General features: G+C 35.5%; 1 protein-coding gene across 1 annotated transcript; it reads right to left on the minus strand.

The window, feature by feature from the left end:
* Positions 1-386: 386 nt before the first annotated feature.
* LOC129871002 (uncharacterized) lies at positions 387-11,401 on the minus strand. Its single transcript, XM_055945868.1, has 9 exons — positions 11,182-11,401; positions 11,006-11,078; positions 10,851-10,929; positions 9,676-9,760; positions 9,116-9,224; positions 1,706-1,794; positions 1,569-1,633; positions 1,380-1,458; positions 387-1,134 (listed from the first exon to the last, which is right to left on the minus strand). Exons 1-9 carry the CDS (start codon positions 11,248-11,250, stop codon positions 982-984), a joined length of 801 nt encoding a protein of 266 aa, XP_055801843.1. The 5' UTR covers positions 11,251-11,401; the 3' UTR covers positions 387-981.
* Positions 11,402-17,047: the final 5,646 nt, after the last annotated feature.

Raw genomic sequence — 17,047 nt, forward strand, 5'->3', positions numbered from 1 at the left:
GTTTGTTGACGAATTCTGAACAAGTGAAACATTATGTTAAATCTCAACTGGCAATTACTCCAGCTTGCATGATCTGAACTCCAGTTAGTTCATGAGGTAAATTTCAGTTTGTGACTCAGTTTCCTCCAAGCTAATTCCAGCTACTGAGCTAAGTGTCACGGACTTAGACTTCAACTAAGACTTTCGTGCAGCACTCAACAACTTACTCACTCTAGATTCTTCCCCTTCTAGATGATCAAGTGGTGGGTCATGACATTCGGGCCTGCTAACTCATCAACAAATGAGCTATTTACTAATTACTTTCATAGCTAATTGACTTGAATAATTATCTGATGATCATTTGGTATAGCAAGCATAAGATCAACTATAGAAAAGAAGCAGAGATATAAGACTATCACCACTTTTCAACTACCATCACAGTAACTACATAGTCCAATATTTGTTACACATGATACAAGCTCTTCTGCAACAAAAACTTCAATCAGAATCAAATAAAAGCCTCCTGGAGAATGTTGTGAGCAAAAAAGTCCAAAATTGTGAACACAACTCTAGTAACTCTACTAATTGCCCTTGTATGAGTTTTTACTTCTGATGAAGTTCCATTTGGCAAATATGAAAGAACTGCTCAATTCTATATGAGAACAATTTAAGAAAAGCACCAACAGGAAGGCTTAGGATAAATGAATCTGGTACAAAAGACTGGCAGTTTTCCAGTGAAAAAGCACGATAGAGATGATATGTTTCTCCTTTCACTAACAGAACCAATCTTGGGTGGATCCATGTCTCGCTTCTGGCAGACCATAATAGTGAGTGAGAGAGAGAGGGTCTAATTATAATTCTTGCTTTGAGCATCTCACATCCACAACAATCATCTACCATGTATAGTCATTTGTCTCTCTGCTCCACCTTAGACAGTAATTTGATGCATGTAATGAGAAATGAGATGAATTTGAGTTATCTCGTTAGGAAGCATTTTCAGCATTATTCAGACGCAGGTCTTCTCAAACTCCTGTTTTTTTTCTTTGGTTTACGCTTTTTCTGTTTCTCCTTCAGTCTTGCAAAGTCCTTGATGCTCTTTTCCCATTCTTTTCTGTGCTTTAGGTAAAGCATCATAGAAGCACGGGCATCGTCTATCTGCAAAATATGAAGATGGATACAAGTTAGAATTCATTAGGATATGGAACTGGGATAATACACTGACACGCTGCTATAAAATTGACTTTCTTTTAGATTCAGTCATTAAAACCAAACTCAAACACAAGGTAATATTTGGAGGTCCATAACAGTACACATACAGTAAGGATTCCACTGGTTAAAATGAGAAACAAGAAATGAAAGTAAAAGAGCAAAATGAAGTCATTAAAAAGCATAGAACTAACCGGGCAGTGCTCTCCATTTTGTATCTCCACTCCAAGGACTTCAGTAGCAAGGTTCCGTAGTGCACGACTGCGTCCTTCCCTAATTTATCAGCACCATATTGCAGCCAAATTACAGGCTAGTAGCTGAAAGTTGCAAGTAATCAAGAATTTCTTTATGGTGGGTAGGTGGGTGGAAGGGGCAAAGCTTACCTTAGAAAATGTTTATATTCAGAAGTGTCACGAATATCCTGCTTTTGATGGCCTAATAACAAGGCCTGTACAGGAAACATTTCCCCATTAGTTATAGAAAGTACTCCAGATACTAGTCTGAGAAGGTGCACAGTTACCTTAAAATCATTTCGCAGAGCATGGCCAACAAGAATCCGTCCCTTTATTAGTTCTGCCACCTCCTTCTGAACGACACGGAAATCTTTCGCTGCAGATAACATTAGAAGAGCACATTACTTAGGCAAACCAAACAAAAATATTTTTGATATTGCTTTGAGCATATAACTTGCAGAAAGTGGTGTTCACGAAAATGCAATTACTCGTCCATAAATACTTGTCCAGATCAAAGTCAAACTTCAAACTGACTGCTAAAAACATTTGATCCAAATTGAAAATATAAACCTTCAGATTAGAGATAAAACCGACAGCCTATTCTACTTTGATCCATTAAACTAGTGATGTTGTTCAACAAAGATTGCAATATAATTTCCTTTTACACAAATCTTTTAATTAGAAAGAAATGGAGGTTTTATCTATTCTAGTTTATTCAGTTAGAGACTGATGAACTTAAGCCTAAATATTTTCAACTTATATAGAATCCCTCAGGGTATTTAGCCCAAAACCAATCCAGAAAGTGGTTGAATAGAAAATTATGATAACTCATTGATTCAACTGGTATCTAAATATATGATTCGTTTCTAAGTTTACTAGATCAAAAATTTATAGCATTCAACCACGTAGACCCAAACCATTATTCTTTTTATTACCAAAGCAAATAACCATACCAAATGCAAATAGTGAAAGAGATGAATACGTTGTTAGGAATCATTAAATCCTATAAATGATTGTTCGGGTATGTTGTGGATTTTTTTTTGAAAGACAAGAATAAAATAATATTTTGTGGCCGCTATTCCATCCTCGTTATCCATTGAACCTGCTATGAGTAATCCTCCTTCAACAAAGTTTCCTGCTTTGTCTGGTTAAAGGCTAAGGAAGCAGTCCTTACAGCTTACACAGGACAATGTCATGAAGAGGGGGATAACCTTGTGCTCCAGGTGTTTCCTATGTAGTGAAACAATTGAGACAGTCAACCATCTATTTTTACATTGCCAATACACGCAGCAATTATGGAGAATATTTCTCAGCCTTAAAGGCATTTCCTGGACCATGCCTAGGAAAGTGACTGAGGCCTTAATGAGCTGGGAGGAAGAAGGGGTTCATGCAAAGGACATAAATAGATGGAGAATTATTCCTAGTGCTATATGGGGGGCTATCTGGAAAGAGAGGAATTCAAGATATTTTGAGAGCATAGTGAACAGTGTGCAGAAAGTTAAACTTAACTTCATTCTCCTTTTAGTATTTTGGTGTAATCAATCATAGACACCCTCTATTATTGATGTTCTAGACTCAATCTAATTATAGAGAGTGAAATTAGGAGTACACTTGTCTATAAGGTTTCAATACAACCCATGTATTGTTTTGTGATATAATACAAAGTTACCAAGTTCAAAAAAAAAATCCTCCTTTTGCCGGATTATTGCTCATGTAATCATAAAAAGCTAATTTTTCATGAATTTTAGACCAGGCTTCTGATAAACTTTGATTTTCTGCTAGGCCAACACTAACTCTATGATATATTTCTTGCTGGAAGTACCCCTGATCCTATTAATAACGAGTGGGCCCAAATAATTCAATCGGGGTAGTTGTCAAACCATACCACATAGTTCAGGCAATAACAAAAGCAGCAAAAAAGATAGCAGCGATATTACTGAAATGGACAGTTTCAATATTTCCCATACCCAATCCTTTGTATAGACGTTGTGCGGACGGACGCTAAGATGGAATAGGCCCGCTAATATGCCCAATGTTTCTGCTGCAATATGATGAGAGGTTATTCCTCCCGGAACAAAAGAATCAAAACCTTCCACTCCCCATGTTGGATTTAAAGTTCTCTTTCTAATCTTAGCGAAATAGATTACTGAATTATCTTTTTATTGTACTTACACCTTGAATTATGTTTTCCTTAATTTTTCCTAAAAGTCAAAGAAATCCTATTCCTTCTTCCCTTTTGATTGGGTATGATTCATCCTATCAATTTGGATTGAGTCTATCTCAAAATTCATAATGTTCAAAACTTTCTCTTACCTTTCTATTGAAAAATCAGATGTGAATTTTCAGTCGCAAAATACAAAATTCAACCCATTAACTATTGACTTAGAATGCATAAATGATACTTGGATTTGAATCTTCATGTCTTTCATGCATTATGGACAAAACTCTCTTGCTTGAATGTGCACGAGTCATTGAACTCACTACCAGGAAAGTGAGATGGACTTAGAATCCTTAATCCATAACATCAATTATAGGTAATACTTCTACTCCGAGCCTCAAATTATATTGCAATTGTGTTATGCGTACAGCGTATCATGCTCATTTTTGGGATGTTGCATCAGGTGGCAAACTTCTAAATTCCAGGTTCAAGTCATATTAACAAACATATAACTCTATTCCAGCTAAAAGATATAAATGAATTTGGCATTGTTTATTTAGTGCACACCTGAACTATATTTTGTCTTAATTACCCTGAAACTTGGTAGTCTTCGCCCCTTGGATGTTGATATGGCAAAGAGTGTGGATACACTCTTTTAGGTGTGTGAGAGTGAATAAAAATTGAAAACTCAACTTACAAGTGGGATAATTTTCATCCGTTAATTGCCACATAATCATATACAATTGTAAGTTTTGGTACCAAAAGTGTACAATCTTATTCATCTGTAGAGGTACAAATATATAGTAGAGAAAAGCAAACAAACTAGCAATCAAATCCCTTGATTCTAGGAGATTTGAGAATCAAGGGATGATTTTATTTGATCTAATTTCCTAAAACTATAATAGCATATCAGATCTGATTTATCATATCAATTTAAATCCTACAAAATTAGATATGATCATAGTTAGATATCACAAATCAACACTCCAGTTCAACATGATAGAACAAAGCAGTGTGACAACAAAGCCGCCATAAGTATTGCTCACAATCACCCAAAGGTGTGTCCTAGTGGTCAATGAAGTGGTTGAGAGTCATGAGATCTCAGGTTCAAATCCCAACCGAGACCAAAGATATATTAGGTGATTCCTCTCATATGTCCTAGCCTTGGTGGACAGAGTTACCTGCTAAATATTATCGGTGGGAGGTGGCAAGTATCCCGTGAAATTAATTGAGGTGCGAAAAGTTGGCTCGAACACCACAATCATCCAAAAAAAAAATATTGCTCACAGTCCAGTTCAACATGATAAAACAAAGCATGTTGAAGTCAATAGGCACTTCATAAAAGAGAAGCTTGAAGAAGGAAATGTGTCCGTGCCTTTGAGGACTACAACATTGATTTGTGATTTGTGAATAGATACTATGATCAGATCTGATTTTGTGGGATCTAAATTGATCTAATAAAATTAGATCTAATAAGTTATTAAATAGTTTAGGAAATTAGATCAAATAAAATCATCCCTTGATTCTCAAATCTCTTAGAATCAAGGGATTTGATTACTAGTTTGTTTGTTTTTCTAACCTATATATTTGTACCTCTATCGATGAATAATATTGTACAACTTCGGTACCAAAACTTACATGGTATCAGAGCAGTTTTATTCTTGTGTTGCTTATGACTAAATCAACATTTACTTGGCCACGTCACCCAGTGATAAGTTATAATGGGGCTTCATTAGTAACGGTTTATACACAGTCAAGGCAAGATATGAATACTTTAGCTCCAATAAGATGATGATTGATCTATGGACCTGGATATTAGTCTAAAAGACAACTTCTCCCTATAGTCTCCTTAAAAGAAGTATGTCTCACTCAAGACAATCTTACGAGAAGAAGATTCCAACTGGTCAATAGGTGTTACATTACATGTGTCGGTCAACATTAGAAAGTATCAACCACCTTGTGCTTCACTGTCTTTTGCAACACACTATGGAATATGGTACTAACCCTTTTTGTTATAAACTGGTCTATGCCCTTCAATATCAGAGATACTTACACTAGTTAAAGCCTGGAGCTCTATGAAAGTTAGAAAATTCATCAGTACACATATCATATAATGGTTGATTTCCATCATTGAATAAGATTTTGGTTGGACAACACAATGATGGAATTTCCATTTCAGGAGACAACTCAATGACTGGAAAGTGATGAGGGTGGCAAAATTTCTCAACACTGTTGGAAGTTTCAATGGTGTCCAAGCAGAAGAGGATGCATTATGGTGGAAAGGAAGTAGCAAAGGTATATTTAAAGTAGGTGCAGCTTACAGATGGAGCAACCAAGTCAACAGATTCCTACCTGACCATGGAGACAAATTTGGAAATGCAGAATTCCTTATAAAGTCTCATAATCTATATGACTGCTAGTTAAGAAAGCAGCTTTGACACAGGATAATGTAATGAAAAGGGGGATAACCTTATGTTCTAGGTGTTTGATATGTAGAAAAACATCAGAAATTGTTAACCATCTATTTCTACACTGCAAATTTACTCAACCGTTATGGAGGGTATTCTTGAGTCTCAAAGGCATATCCTAGACTATGCCTAGGAGAATTACTGAACCTCTAAAAAGTTGGGAGGAGGTAGGTGTGATAGCTAAAGACAGAACTAGATGGAGAATTATCATGCTTCAATAGGGTGGGCAACCTGGAAAGAGAGGAATTCTAGGTGTTTTGAGAGCATAGAGAATAGTGTGCAGAAAGTTAAGCTTAACAACATTTTGTCATTATTTTTTTGGTGTAATCGATTATACTCAAATGAAATTGTCTCTATAATTGATGTTTTAGATTCAATATAGAGTTAGAACAGTGGAGTTTGAAGTTCATTTGTATATAAGGTTTAGTACTACCCATGTACTGCTATGATATAATACAAAGTTACCAAGTTCAAAATAAAAGATTTTGGTGCAAACCACTAGTTTAGATGGACTATATTCTCAGTTGCAATAGTGTCTGATAGAACTGTAATTGTTGTCTTCATGGGCCCTGTGGAAAGAGAGAAATAATTGAGCTTTTGATGGGACAGAAATGACTTGGAGTATATTTATCAAATTGGTCAATTTCCATCATTAAATAAAATTTTGGTGCAAACCACTAGCCTATATGGACTAAATTCTCAGTTGCAATAGGGTCCAGTAGAACTATAATTGTTGTCTTCATGGGACCTAGGGAAGAGAGAAATAGTTCAACTTTTAAGGGGATAGAAATGACTTCGTGTTTACATCTAAGGAATAACATGTGATTTTTTTGTTAGCTTTTGGTGCACCCTTTCTCAGGATCAAACAAGCCAGAGAAAACCCAAATTGATAATTACTTTCTTCTATTTCACTTTGTATGATCAACTCCTTTTTAGTGCTCCAAGACAAGTTTGAAAAATAGGTTTAGACAAAGAAATCAAATGTAAACTCAAAATGAAAAAATGTTTTAAAATGGTTTGATGAATTTTAATTGTTAAAAGTAGTACAAAACAAGTAGCCTCACGGTATGGAGTAAAAACATGGTTTGGATATTGAAAACAATACAAAGTTTAAATAGTTTAAGCATAGTCAAAGTTGAAAAGAGTACAAGGTATGACCATAGTTTAAATTAGAGAATTACCTCAAAGAAGATTAGCTTTTGGTGCACCATAAGTTTCTTCTTTGTAAAGAAGATCAGGCACTACATTTTGTAGAGAGAGTAGAATCCTAATCACGGGAACCAAACGGCTCCCAAGTGTATTAAGAGCAGGAAATAACTTCAATGTTTCCATGATCCTATTGAAAACTATAAACCCTTCTACTCAAATTTGTGTGCTTCAAAATTAATTTCCGACGACTCCAACACTAGTTTAGGATATCATGGACAATGAGGTGACTGTACTATGGAAGAACTCGTAAAAAACAACATCCCGGTGTAATCCCAAAAAGTGGGGTAGGGGGAGGGTAGGATGTACGCAAACCTTACCCCTACCTTAGTAGGGTAGAGAGGCTATTTCCAATCAACTCTTGGCTCAAAGAAGTGTAATCAGAGCAGGATAGAAAGGAAAATATCAACCGCAAAATAGCAAGATAAATAAAGCAAAAGAAGTAACAGGTAGTAGTTAAGAATAATGCGAGCTACATTGATATTGACACCGGTTGTTAAGAATAAGGAGATATTATAAGTTTCAGGAGGAGACGGAGCTACCTAACATTTGCAAGACCGAAAGTAGTTTCAAGTAAAATGATTTCAAATTCTAAGGGGGCGTTTGGCCATGAAAATTTTTCACTTTCATGTTTGGCCATAAACAACAACAACATACCTAGTGGAATCCCTGGCCTCAAATGAGGTTTGAGGAGAGTAGAGTGTACGCAGGCCTTACCACTACCTTGTGGGGACAAAGATAAAGAAGAAGAAAACAATGACGAAAACATAAAAATTAATAAGAGAATCAGCGTACAACCTAAAAGAAAGAATAAGTATAACAACAAAATAGTACAGATGGTGATAGATATAAAAAACTAGAACTACAAGAATATGGCTAGTACTACGACATACACTAACAAGCCTGAACCCATGAAAGTAAGGCAACACTCCACTACCTACTAACCTTCTATCCTAATACGCAACCTCCACACTCTCTTATTTAAGGTCGTGTCCATATGCCCTGCCCTCTCTAATCACCTCTCCCAAATGCTTTTTCGACCTACCTCTACCTCTCCTCGTGCCTACTACATCTAACCTCTCACACCTCCTTACTAGAGTGTTTGCGCATCTCCGCTTCACATGTCCAAACCATCATAATCTCACTTCTCTCACCTTGTCCACCACGGAGGCCAATCCTATCATATCCCGGATAACCTCATTCATAATCTTATCGCTCCTAGTATGCCCACACATCCATCTCAGCATCCTCATTTTCACAACATGCATCTTCTGAACATGTAAGTTCTTAACTGGCCATGACTCTGATCCGTACAACAATGTCGGACTAACCACCACTATAGAATTTGGTGGTACATTTTTATCACACAAGACTCCAAAGGCAAAACACAACTTCAATTTTCAAATATCATTTTTCATTTTGAAAACAAAAACTACTTTTTTTATTTTCACAGTGAAACATGGCCAAATGCCTACTAACATATATGGATGATCTATGAGCATTGTTATGGCCGATGAGAATCTCACATGCGAGCATTTATAAAAGAGCTTAAATTTTCGTTCGGACTCCACGTGATGCATATTCATTATGTAGTTCGGATGGAAAAACTTTAAGGATCAAAATAAGAAGAATAGGAGCGAGAAAATTCCACAATGCTTCTAGAACGGCTTCAACTTCACGTGCTAAAGTAACACCACACTGCCTCTTAGGAGGCTTAACTTAACATACTAAAGTATAATAAAAGAATGTTTTCAAATTTCTGCTTCTTTAGCAAGAATAGCTTTTTCTGTAGTCATTATTCTTTCACGAGACAAGACTCCTTCTGTTGGTATCTTTTCAAATGTAAGGGGTGAAGTAAAACCAACCTTTCTTTAAGTGCTGAGGTCTAATGCCACTGATTTTGGTGCGGAAGTCAACAACACGTTCAACTGGACGAACATATTCGTCATATATGACATTTCCCCATTGGTTGACCTGCAATAAACTGGTTTGCATTCAACTGTCCATGTATAAGTCAAATAAACAAGCTTATAACAAAATTGTAGGTTCAAACACACAAAAGAACTAATGAAATGTAACCTGGATAATCAACACGCTAATTTATATTTCTTAGGGAAACAACAAGAAGCTTGAACATAGCAACATCAATAATTATTGTACTATAAGTTCGCATACACCCATAAGACCATAGGATAATTCTACGTGTGGCATACGCTCAGAAGACTAAGACCAACTAGAGGAGAACTTACTATAGGATACGACAGCCTAGTTATGAAATCATAGTGCATTATAAGCTTGTAACTAATAATTAAAAGCATCAAGTTAAACTGGGGAAGCAACTGAAAACAATTTCTAGTAAAACCATTTGTCAAATTTTGTGAAGTAATCACTAGTATTTAAGTAAATGAGAAGAAAAACGGAATACCAGTGTAACTCGCCCAAGAGCACTTCTGTTCCCCACAGAGCTTACGCCAACCATTTCACAATCCATCGCAATCACATCTGTAACACTGTCATGCAGCTAACGATTAAATTGCAGAACAGTAAAAAATTTACTCAATGAACAATCAAAAATAAATAAAAACTAAATCACACTTGAACTCGAAGAGGCTTTAATAAGAACAGAAATGTGTGATTTCGATTGTATTTTAATGTTGTGACAAGTTAAAAATAAAATCTTTCTGATTTCCTGCAAATGTTAAAATAACACAGACATTTAGGTTTAATGAACATGGTTATAACATTTGATTACATTTTGAAAATAAACTTTTCCAGAGTCTTATATGACAAGAAGGTGCCACCAAAAAATTAAAGGCGCATTTTATAGAGTGGTGGTTAGACCGACTATGTTGTATGGAGTAAAGTGTTGGTCAGTCAAGAACTCTCATATTTAGAAGATGAAAGTTGCAGAAATGGATGTGTGGACATATTAGGATAGATGAGATAAGAAATGACTATATCTAGGCCAAGGTGGAAGCGGCTTTGGTGTAGGACAAGATAGGGGAGGCGAGGGTAAGATGGTTCGGACATGTGAAAAGGAGATGCACAATGTGAAGGTGTGAGAGATTGGTTTTATGGATTGTTTCGGGAGAGGTAGAGGTAGGCCCGAGAAGTATTTGAGAGAGGTGATTAGACAGGAGATTACGCAACTTCAATTTACCGAGGACATGACCTTGAATAAAAAATTATGGAAAACATGAATTAGAATAGAAGGTTGAGAGGTAGTTGAGTATACTCTCACTTATCCTTCCATACTAGTTATCATAGTATTAGTCTTGTAGGTTCTTGTTCCTTCAATTTCTGTTACTATCTATTATCCACTATAATTCATTTATTGTATTATTTTGTTGTAGCTATTGTTTCTTTTTAAGTATGTTTTGTCATGCCCTGTGTACTATTTTGTCTTAGTTTCTTCACTCTTGTCGTTTTGTGTACACACAAACCTTCCTCACACCCCCACTTGTGGAAATACACTAGGTATATACTTGTAGATAAACATCCTAGTTAAACAAGTTTTTTATAATCATTTATAAAAGGTATCTAAGCAAATAATGAAACATGTACCGCCACCGCCCCCAAAAAAGGCCTTTTTAAACTCACCTTGAATCTGATGAAGTTGGAATAAGAGGATTAGGCCGAGCATCACCAGAGTCATCACTGGACCTGCTTTTGCGCTTTCCTACGATAGCAACCAAAAACAAAACCTCAAACAATGAGAACCCAAAATTTAAAAATCCAAAAAAAATAGGTTATACCTAATATGGAATTAGGGTTTTCTGTTTCTGAAGGAATTGACAGTTGCTTCTGGAAGCCATTGCTCTTCAATTGCTGCAGAGCAAAGAAATCGAGTGCATAATCAGAAATACATTACTACAGAATAGAAAATAAAGTTTGTCAGAAAGAGAGAGAGAGAGAGAGAAAGAGTGAATACTTGACGGAGCTGGGCCCAATTAGGGTTTAGCTGAAACTGTTTCTTAGGGTTTTTCAATTGACCCGCCATCTTTGTCTCCCTCCTCCTGCTGTGAAGCCACTGGTTTAGTTAAGCAGCTTGTTCAAATTTAGGCGTAATTTTGGTTGGAAATAAAATTTAATGAAGGATTAGAATGACAAAATTGACAAAAATGGCCCTTTAAATATGAAACTAAGAAATTTTGGTTCTTTCAAACTTAAAAGATATATCATTCTGTCAAATATTTATATAAACTTTTTATTATCTAATAGAAACTATGAGAAAATAATAAGAAGAAGAAGAAGAATCTATCTATTTATATTATTATAAAAGCACGAATATAAATGTTGATTGACATAAATATCCATTGAAAATTGATTTAGAGCCCGTTTGGATAGGCTTAAAAAATAACTTTTATGTATGAAATGTTTTTAGAACTTTGAAGTCCTGAAAGTTATTTTTATAAATAAGCAGTTGAGTGTTTGGATAAAAGTACTTAATTGAGGAAAATGATGTGAATTTTAGGGTTAAAAGAATAAAAAGGTAGTTTAGAAATTTAGTTAAAATATAAGAGATATAAAAGTAATTTCCATGGTCAAAGAAAATGACTTTAAGCACTTAGAAAAAAAATGTTAGGAATTCTAACTTTTCATTTTTTACTGACTTTAAGAATTTTATGGCTTAAAGTTAGCATTAGGCAAACACGTCCAAAAGCTAAAAAGGGGTTTTAAGTTGGTTTTGACCAACTTAAAGCCCATCCAAACGGGCTCTTACTTATTTGTCATTTTAAGTTAAAATTTCCTCTATCTAAACAACTACTAATGGATATAAATGTAATTTTATACTACAACTAAACAAAACATATTTCTATTAGGACTAAGTTCATTGTATGATATATATTATCCTATTAATAGTAGGAGCTTAACATTAAATCTATTTCCAATAAATTATGAGTAGGAAATTTCTACACATTTAATAATATTGAACGACTTTTATATCCTTAAGGAGTAAATATTTAATAGTAGTTACAGCCACCCGTTATTAACCTTTTTTTTTCTAAATTCAAGATGATTCGAGATCTAGGGTCAGATCTCAATTTGAGTGTCAGATCTTGAATCAGAAATCGAGGTAAGATTCTGAGGTGTCAAGGTTGGGTTCCAAGTTAGGTGTCAGGGTGGGATTTCGTGTCGGGTGTCGCTATTAGGTTTCAAATTGAGAGTCGAGGTCGGATCTCAGGTCAAGTATCAGAGTGGGTCCTTAATCGATTGTCGGGGTCGAGTGTCAAGATTAGATCCCGATTCGAAAGTCGAGTCCTGAATCAAAAGTTGTAGTCGGGTCCTATGTCGAAAGTCGAGAGCAAGTCCTGGGTCAGATTCGGAGTTAAATCCCGATTCACAAGTTAGATCCAAGGTTTGATGTCGGGGCCGGATCTCTAGTTAGAAGTTGGGCCAGGTAAGGAGTCTGAAGCCATTGTAGGTCTCTGTCGGATGTTAGGGTCGGGTGGGATCAGATCTCGATCGAAAGTCGGGTGCAGGGTCGAATCTTAGATCGAAAGTAGGAAGTCTGGTCCCGATCCAAAATTCGATTCGAGTCCTAGGTCGAACAAGTGTTGGATCAGGAAATGGGTCGGGAGTCAGCGACAAGTCTTGGTTCTAGAGTAAAGTCCCGATTCGGGTGTCAGGTGTCGAGATTGAGTCCTGAGTGAGACGTGGAGATGGAACTCTGAATTAGTCATCAGAGTTCTTTTTTATATGATAATTAATAGGGAGTAACGTGCAAAACACAGTCATAGACACTAGTATTATATTAAAAGCACAAAAAACTTTAAAATATTGATTGAACTTTTTGCCCTTCATTAAAAAACTCTTGTTTAGACAAAATCCTCTTTTCACCATATTTACTATTTCTTTTAATATTTAGAAGTTTAAAATCAATTAAAACTTCATTTATTTATTAAAACATCTGTATTAGAACTATTAGAAGTGCTGATATATTTGGTATGAATGAAGTGTGTGGTTGATGTACTTTTTCGAGCTTTTAATTGAGTCAAATACAAAAAAATTCAAATATATTATTAATATAATATCTATCAAGTAGCTAATAATAGTAATAACAATAAAAATAAAAATATGGTACAATAGTAATAGTTGTTATTAAAATAACTAACTTGGCAAAATTAATTAGAGAGAAATAATGAGGGAAAGAGGAAAAGAGAGGAGTTATGCGTGTTTTTCTGTCTATGTATTTTTCTTCCTTTGCCATTGCACATATATATATAGGCAAAGAATTTGATTACATACCAAGTGGGCAAGTTGCCCACTTACAAGTGAGGCCCACTTGAAAAGCATTCAATACCTAACACTCCCCCTTGGATGTCTATGTATAATGTGCCTCCATAAAAACTCTATAAGAAATAATATACGTATTTGATAATACGCTTTGAGTGCTGCCTCATTATAAACCTTATCAGGAAAAACCCAGGGGGACAAAAAAAACCTTGGTTAAGGGAAAAAGAGTGCAGCGCGTATTTTTACTCCCCTTGATGAAAGCTTCATTTGATATTTTGGAGACGGCGCATTTCAACTTTATATCTTAATTTCTCAAAAATTGATGTTGGTAATGCCTTTATGAATAAATCTGCATGATTATCACTTGAACGAACTTGTTGTACATCAATATCACCATTCTTCTGAAGATCATGTGTGAAGAATAATTTTGGTGAAATATGTTTCGTTCTGTCATGGGCACTTGATGCCGAAATTCATTTAGAATCAATGGGTCTGGCAAACACCATTAAAGATGACAATACGGCATCCAATCAAGACTGTGCTAAAGCCATGATATTTCTCCGCCACCATCTTGACGAGGGTTAAAATTATAATATCTCACATTAAAAGACCCCCTTAAATTGTGGAAAAATTTAAAAGAAAGATATGACCACCTAAAGTTGGTCATGCTTCCACAAGCTCGTCATGATTGGCTAAATCTGAGATTAATGGATTTCAAAAATATAACTGAATATAATTCTACTCTGTTTAGAATTATAGCTCAGTTAAATTTATGCGGAGAAGAGATCATCAAGCAAGATAAACTTGAAAAGACATACTCCATATTTCCACCCGCGAATATGCTCCTGCATCAGCAATATCGCGAAAAAGAATTTAAAAAATATTCTGAATTACTTTCTTACCTTCTGATTGCTGAACGCCACAATGAACTATTAATGAAAAATCATGATAGTCGGCCCGTTGGTTCATTGCCACTCTCTGAAGTAAATCAGACAAACTATAACCAACGAAAAAAAGCCCATGGCCCCAGTCGTGATCGTGGTCGTGGTCAAAGAAGGAATTTTAATCATGATACTCGGCTGGCACCGAGAAATGATCAGCAATATAAAAGGCAGGGTAAAAAGCTAGAAGTTTTACCGAAGAATAATTCAGAAAGTGTATGTCATAAATGTGAAGGTGTGGGGCACTGGTCGAGGACTTACCGGTCGTCAAAACGTCTGGTTCAGCTATATCAGGCATCATTAAAGAGGGCAGAAAATAATTTAGAGACAAATTTTATTTCTGAAGATAATATTGAGCTCATGCATTTGGATGTAGCTGATTTCTTTAATTTTTCAGACAAAAATATGAATATTGATAGGACTAATAATATGCAAATATTTTTCTTCTTATCTGTATTAAATATGATGTTTGTATTTTCCTAGTCAATGTAAATAAATAAAATTTGTGTAATATACCATGTGTTAATACTTATTTTATTTATTATTGAAGAAAATATGGAAATGCCTCAAATTTTATTTGGATCAATGACCAAATCACGAGGATATTTGTGTAATTGATAGTGGAACAACCCATGCTAAATTTAAAGACGAGAAATATTTTTCTAACTCCCCAAGAAACTTGTTATAGAAGATGCACTATTTTCTTCTAAATCCCCAAGAAACTTGTTAAGTTTTAAAGATATCTGCAGAAGTGGATATCATGTTGAGACACTAAATGAAATGAATATTGAATATCTTGGTATAACCAAGAGTGTCTCAGGCCAGAAATATATTTTGGAAAAATTACCAACTCTGTCATCTGGCCTATATTATGCAAAAATTAGTGCAATTGAAGCACATATGATCGTAAACCAGAAGTTTACTGATCCAAATACATTTGTGCTATGGCATGATCGAATAGGTCATCCTGGATCAATAATGATGAGATGAATTGTTGAAAATTCAACAGTACATCCGTTAAAGAACCAGAAGATTCTTACAAATGATGAATTTTCATGTCCTGCTTGTTATCAAGGCAAATTAATTGCCAGACCATCGACCCTGAAGGTTGGCATCAAATTTCCTGCCTTTTTAGAGCGTATACATGGAGATATATGTGGACTTATCCATCCACCTAGTGGATTGCTTAGATATTTTATGGTCCTAATAGATGCATCATCTAGATGGTCTCATGTGTGCCTATTATCATCTCGCAACCTGGCGTTTGCAAAGTTGTTAGCACAATTAATAAAATTGAGAGCGCAATTCTCAGATTATCCAATTAAGGTCATTCGCCCTGATAATGCCGGAGAATTTACATCTCAAGCATTTAATGATTATTGCTTATCAATTGGGATAAAAATTGAACATCCTATTGCTCATGTTCATACTCAAAATGGTCTTGCAGAGTCATTTATAAAGCGCCTACAATTGATAGCAAGACCTCTACTAATGAAAACAAAATTATCAATTACTGTTTGGGGTCATGCTATCTTACATGCAACAGCACTTGTACGTCTCAGACCGACACATTATAATAAATACTCTCCGTCAACTAGTATTTGGTCATGAACTAAATATAGCCCATTTAAGAATTTTTAGTTGTGCGGTATACGTGTCTGTAGCACTACCACAACGTACAAAAATGGGCCCTCAATGAAGGTTGGGCATATATGTTGGGTTTGATTCACCCTCCATAATTCGATACCTTGAACCGTTGACTGGAGACTTATTCACTGCTCGATTTGCAGATTGTCGGTTTGATGAAACACTTTTTCCGCCATTAGGGAAAGACAAAAAGGAACCCAAAAAAGAAAAAAAAATTGCGTAGAAAATTTCATCACTATCTCATTTTGATCCACGCACCCGCACATGTGAGCAGGAGGTCTAGAAGATCATCCACTTGCAGAAAATAACAAATCAAATGCCAGATGCATTTACTGATTTGAAATGAATAACTAATTCACATATCCCTGCAGTGAATGTGCCTATCCGGATTGATGTCCTAAAAAGACCATCTACTAGTATCATAGCTTCTGAATCCCAAACACGCCTGAAGCGTGATAGACCATTGAGATCAAAGGATAAAAATCCTAGAAAGAGAAGTGTGAGAAATAATCAAAATGATACTACACAAGAATTTCCTGAAGAAGGTCAAGATTTGAGTACTCCTAATATTCCTGAAGAAATCAGTGAGCCCGAGACTCAAGTGAATGAAAAACTTTTAATAAGTTCTACCGGTGATGAGATAAATCTAGATCGATCGAAAATTACGATGGATAATTTTTTTGCATATAATGTTGCAATTAACCTCATGCAAGATAATGAAAGTCTTGAGCCTAAATCCGTCGAAGAATGTCGATGTAGATGTGATTGACCAGAATGACAAAAGGCAATTCAATCAGAATTAGACTCGCTTGCTAAACGTGAGGTTTTTGGACATTAGTCCAAATCCTTGAAGGTGTGAAACCAGTTGGCTATAAATGGGTTTTTGTGCGTAAACAAAATGAGAGAAATGAAATTGTAAGATACAAAGCACGCCTTGTTTCACAAGGATTCTCTTAAAGATCCGGGGTCAAC

This window comes from Solanum dulcamara, chromosome 10 (assembly GCF_947179165.1).
Source record: "Solanum dulcamara chromosome 10, daSolDulc1.2, whole genome shotgun sequence".
In the NCBI taxonomy this organism is placed as follows: Eukaryota; Viridiplantae; Streptophyta; class Magnoliopsida; order Solanales; family Solanaceae; genus Solanum; species Solanum dulcamara.

What these genes read in the sequence shown, in the direction of transcription:
- LOC129871002 (XM_055945868.1), bottom strand. Translation starts at nt 11,250, where the DNA reads ATGGCGGGTCAATTGAAAAACCCTAAGAAACAGTTTCAGCTAAACCCT. An exon ending in CCAACTTCATCAGATTCAAG is followed by an intron (nt 9,761 to 10,850) that starts GTGAGTTTAAAA and finishes GCTGCATGACAG; the next exon opens with TGTTACAGATGTGATTGCGA. An exon ending in GAATATAAACATTTTCTAAG is followed by an intron (nt 1,459 to 1,568) that starts GTAAGCTTTGCC and finishes CTGATAAATTAG; the next exon opens with GGAAGGACGCAGTCGTGCAC.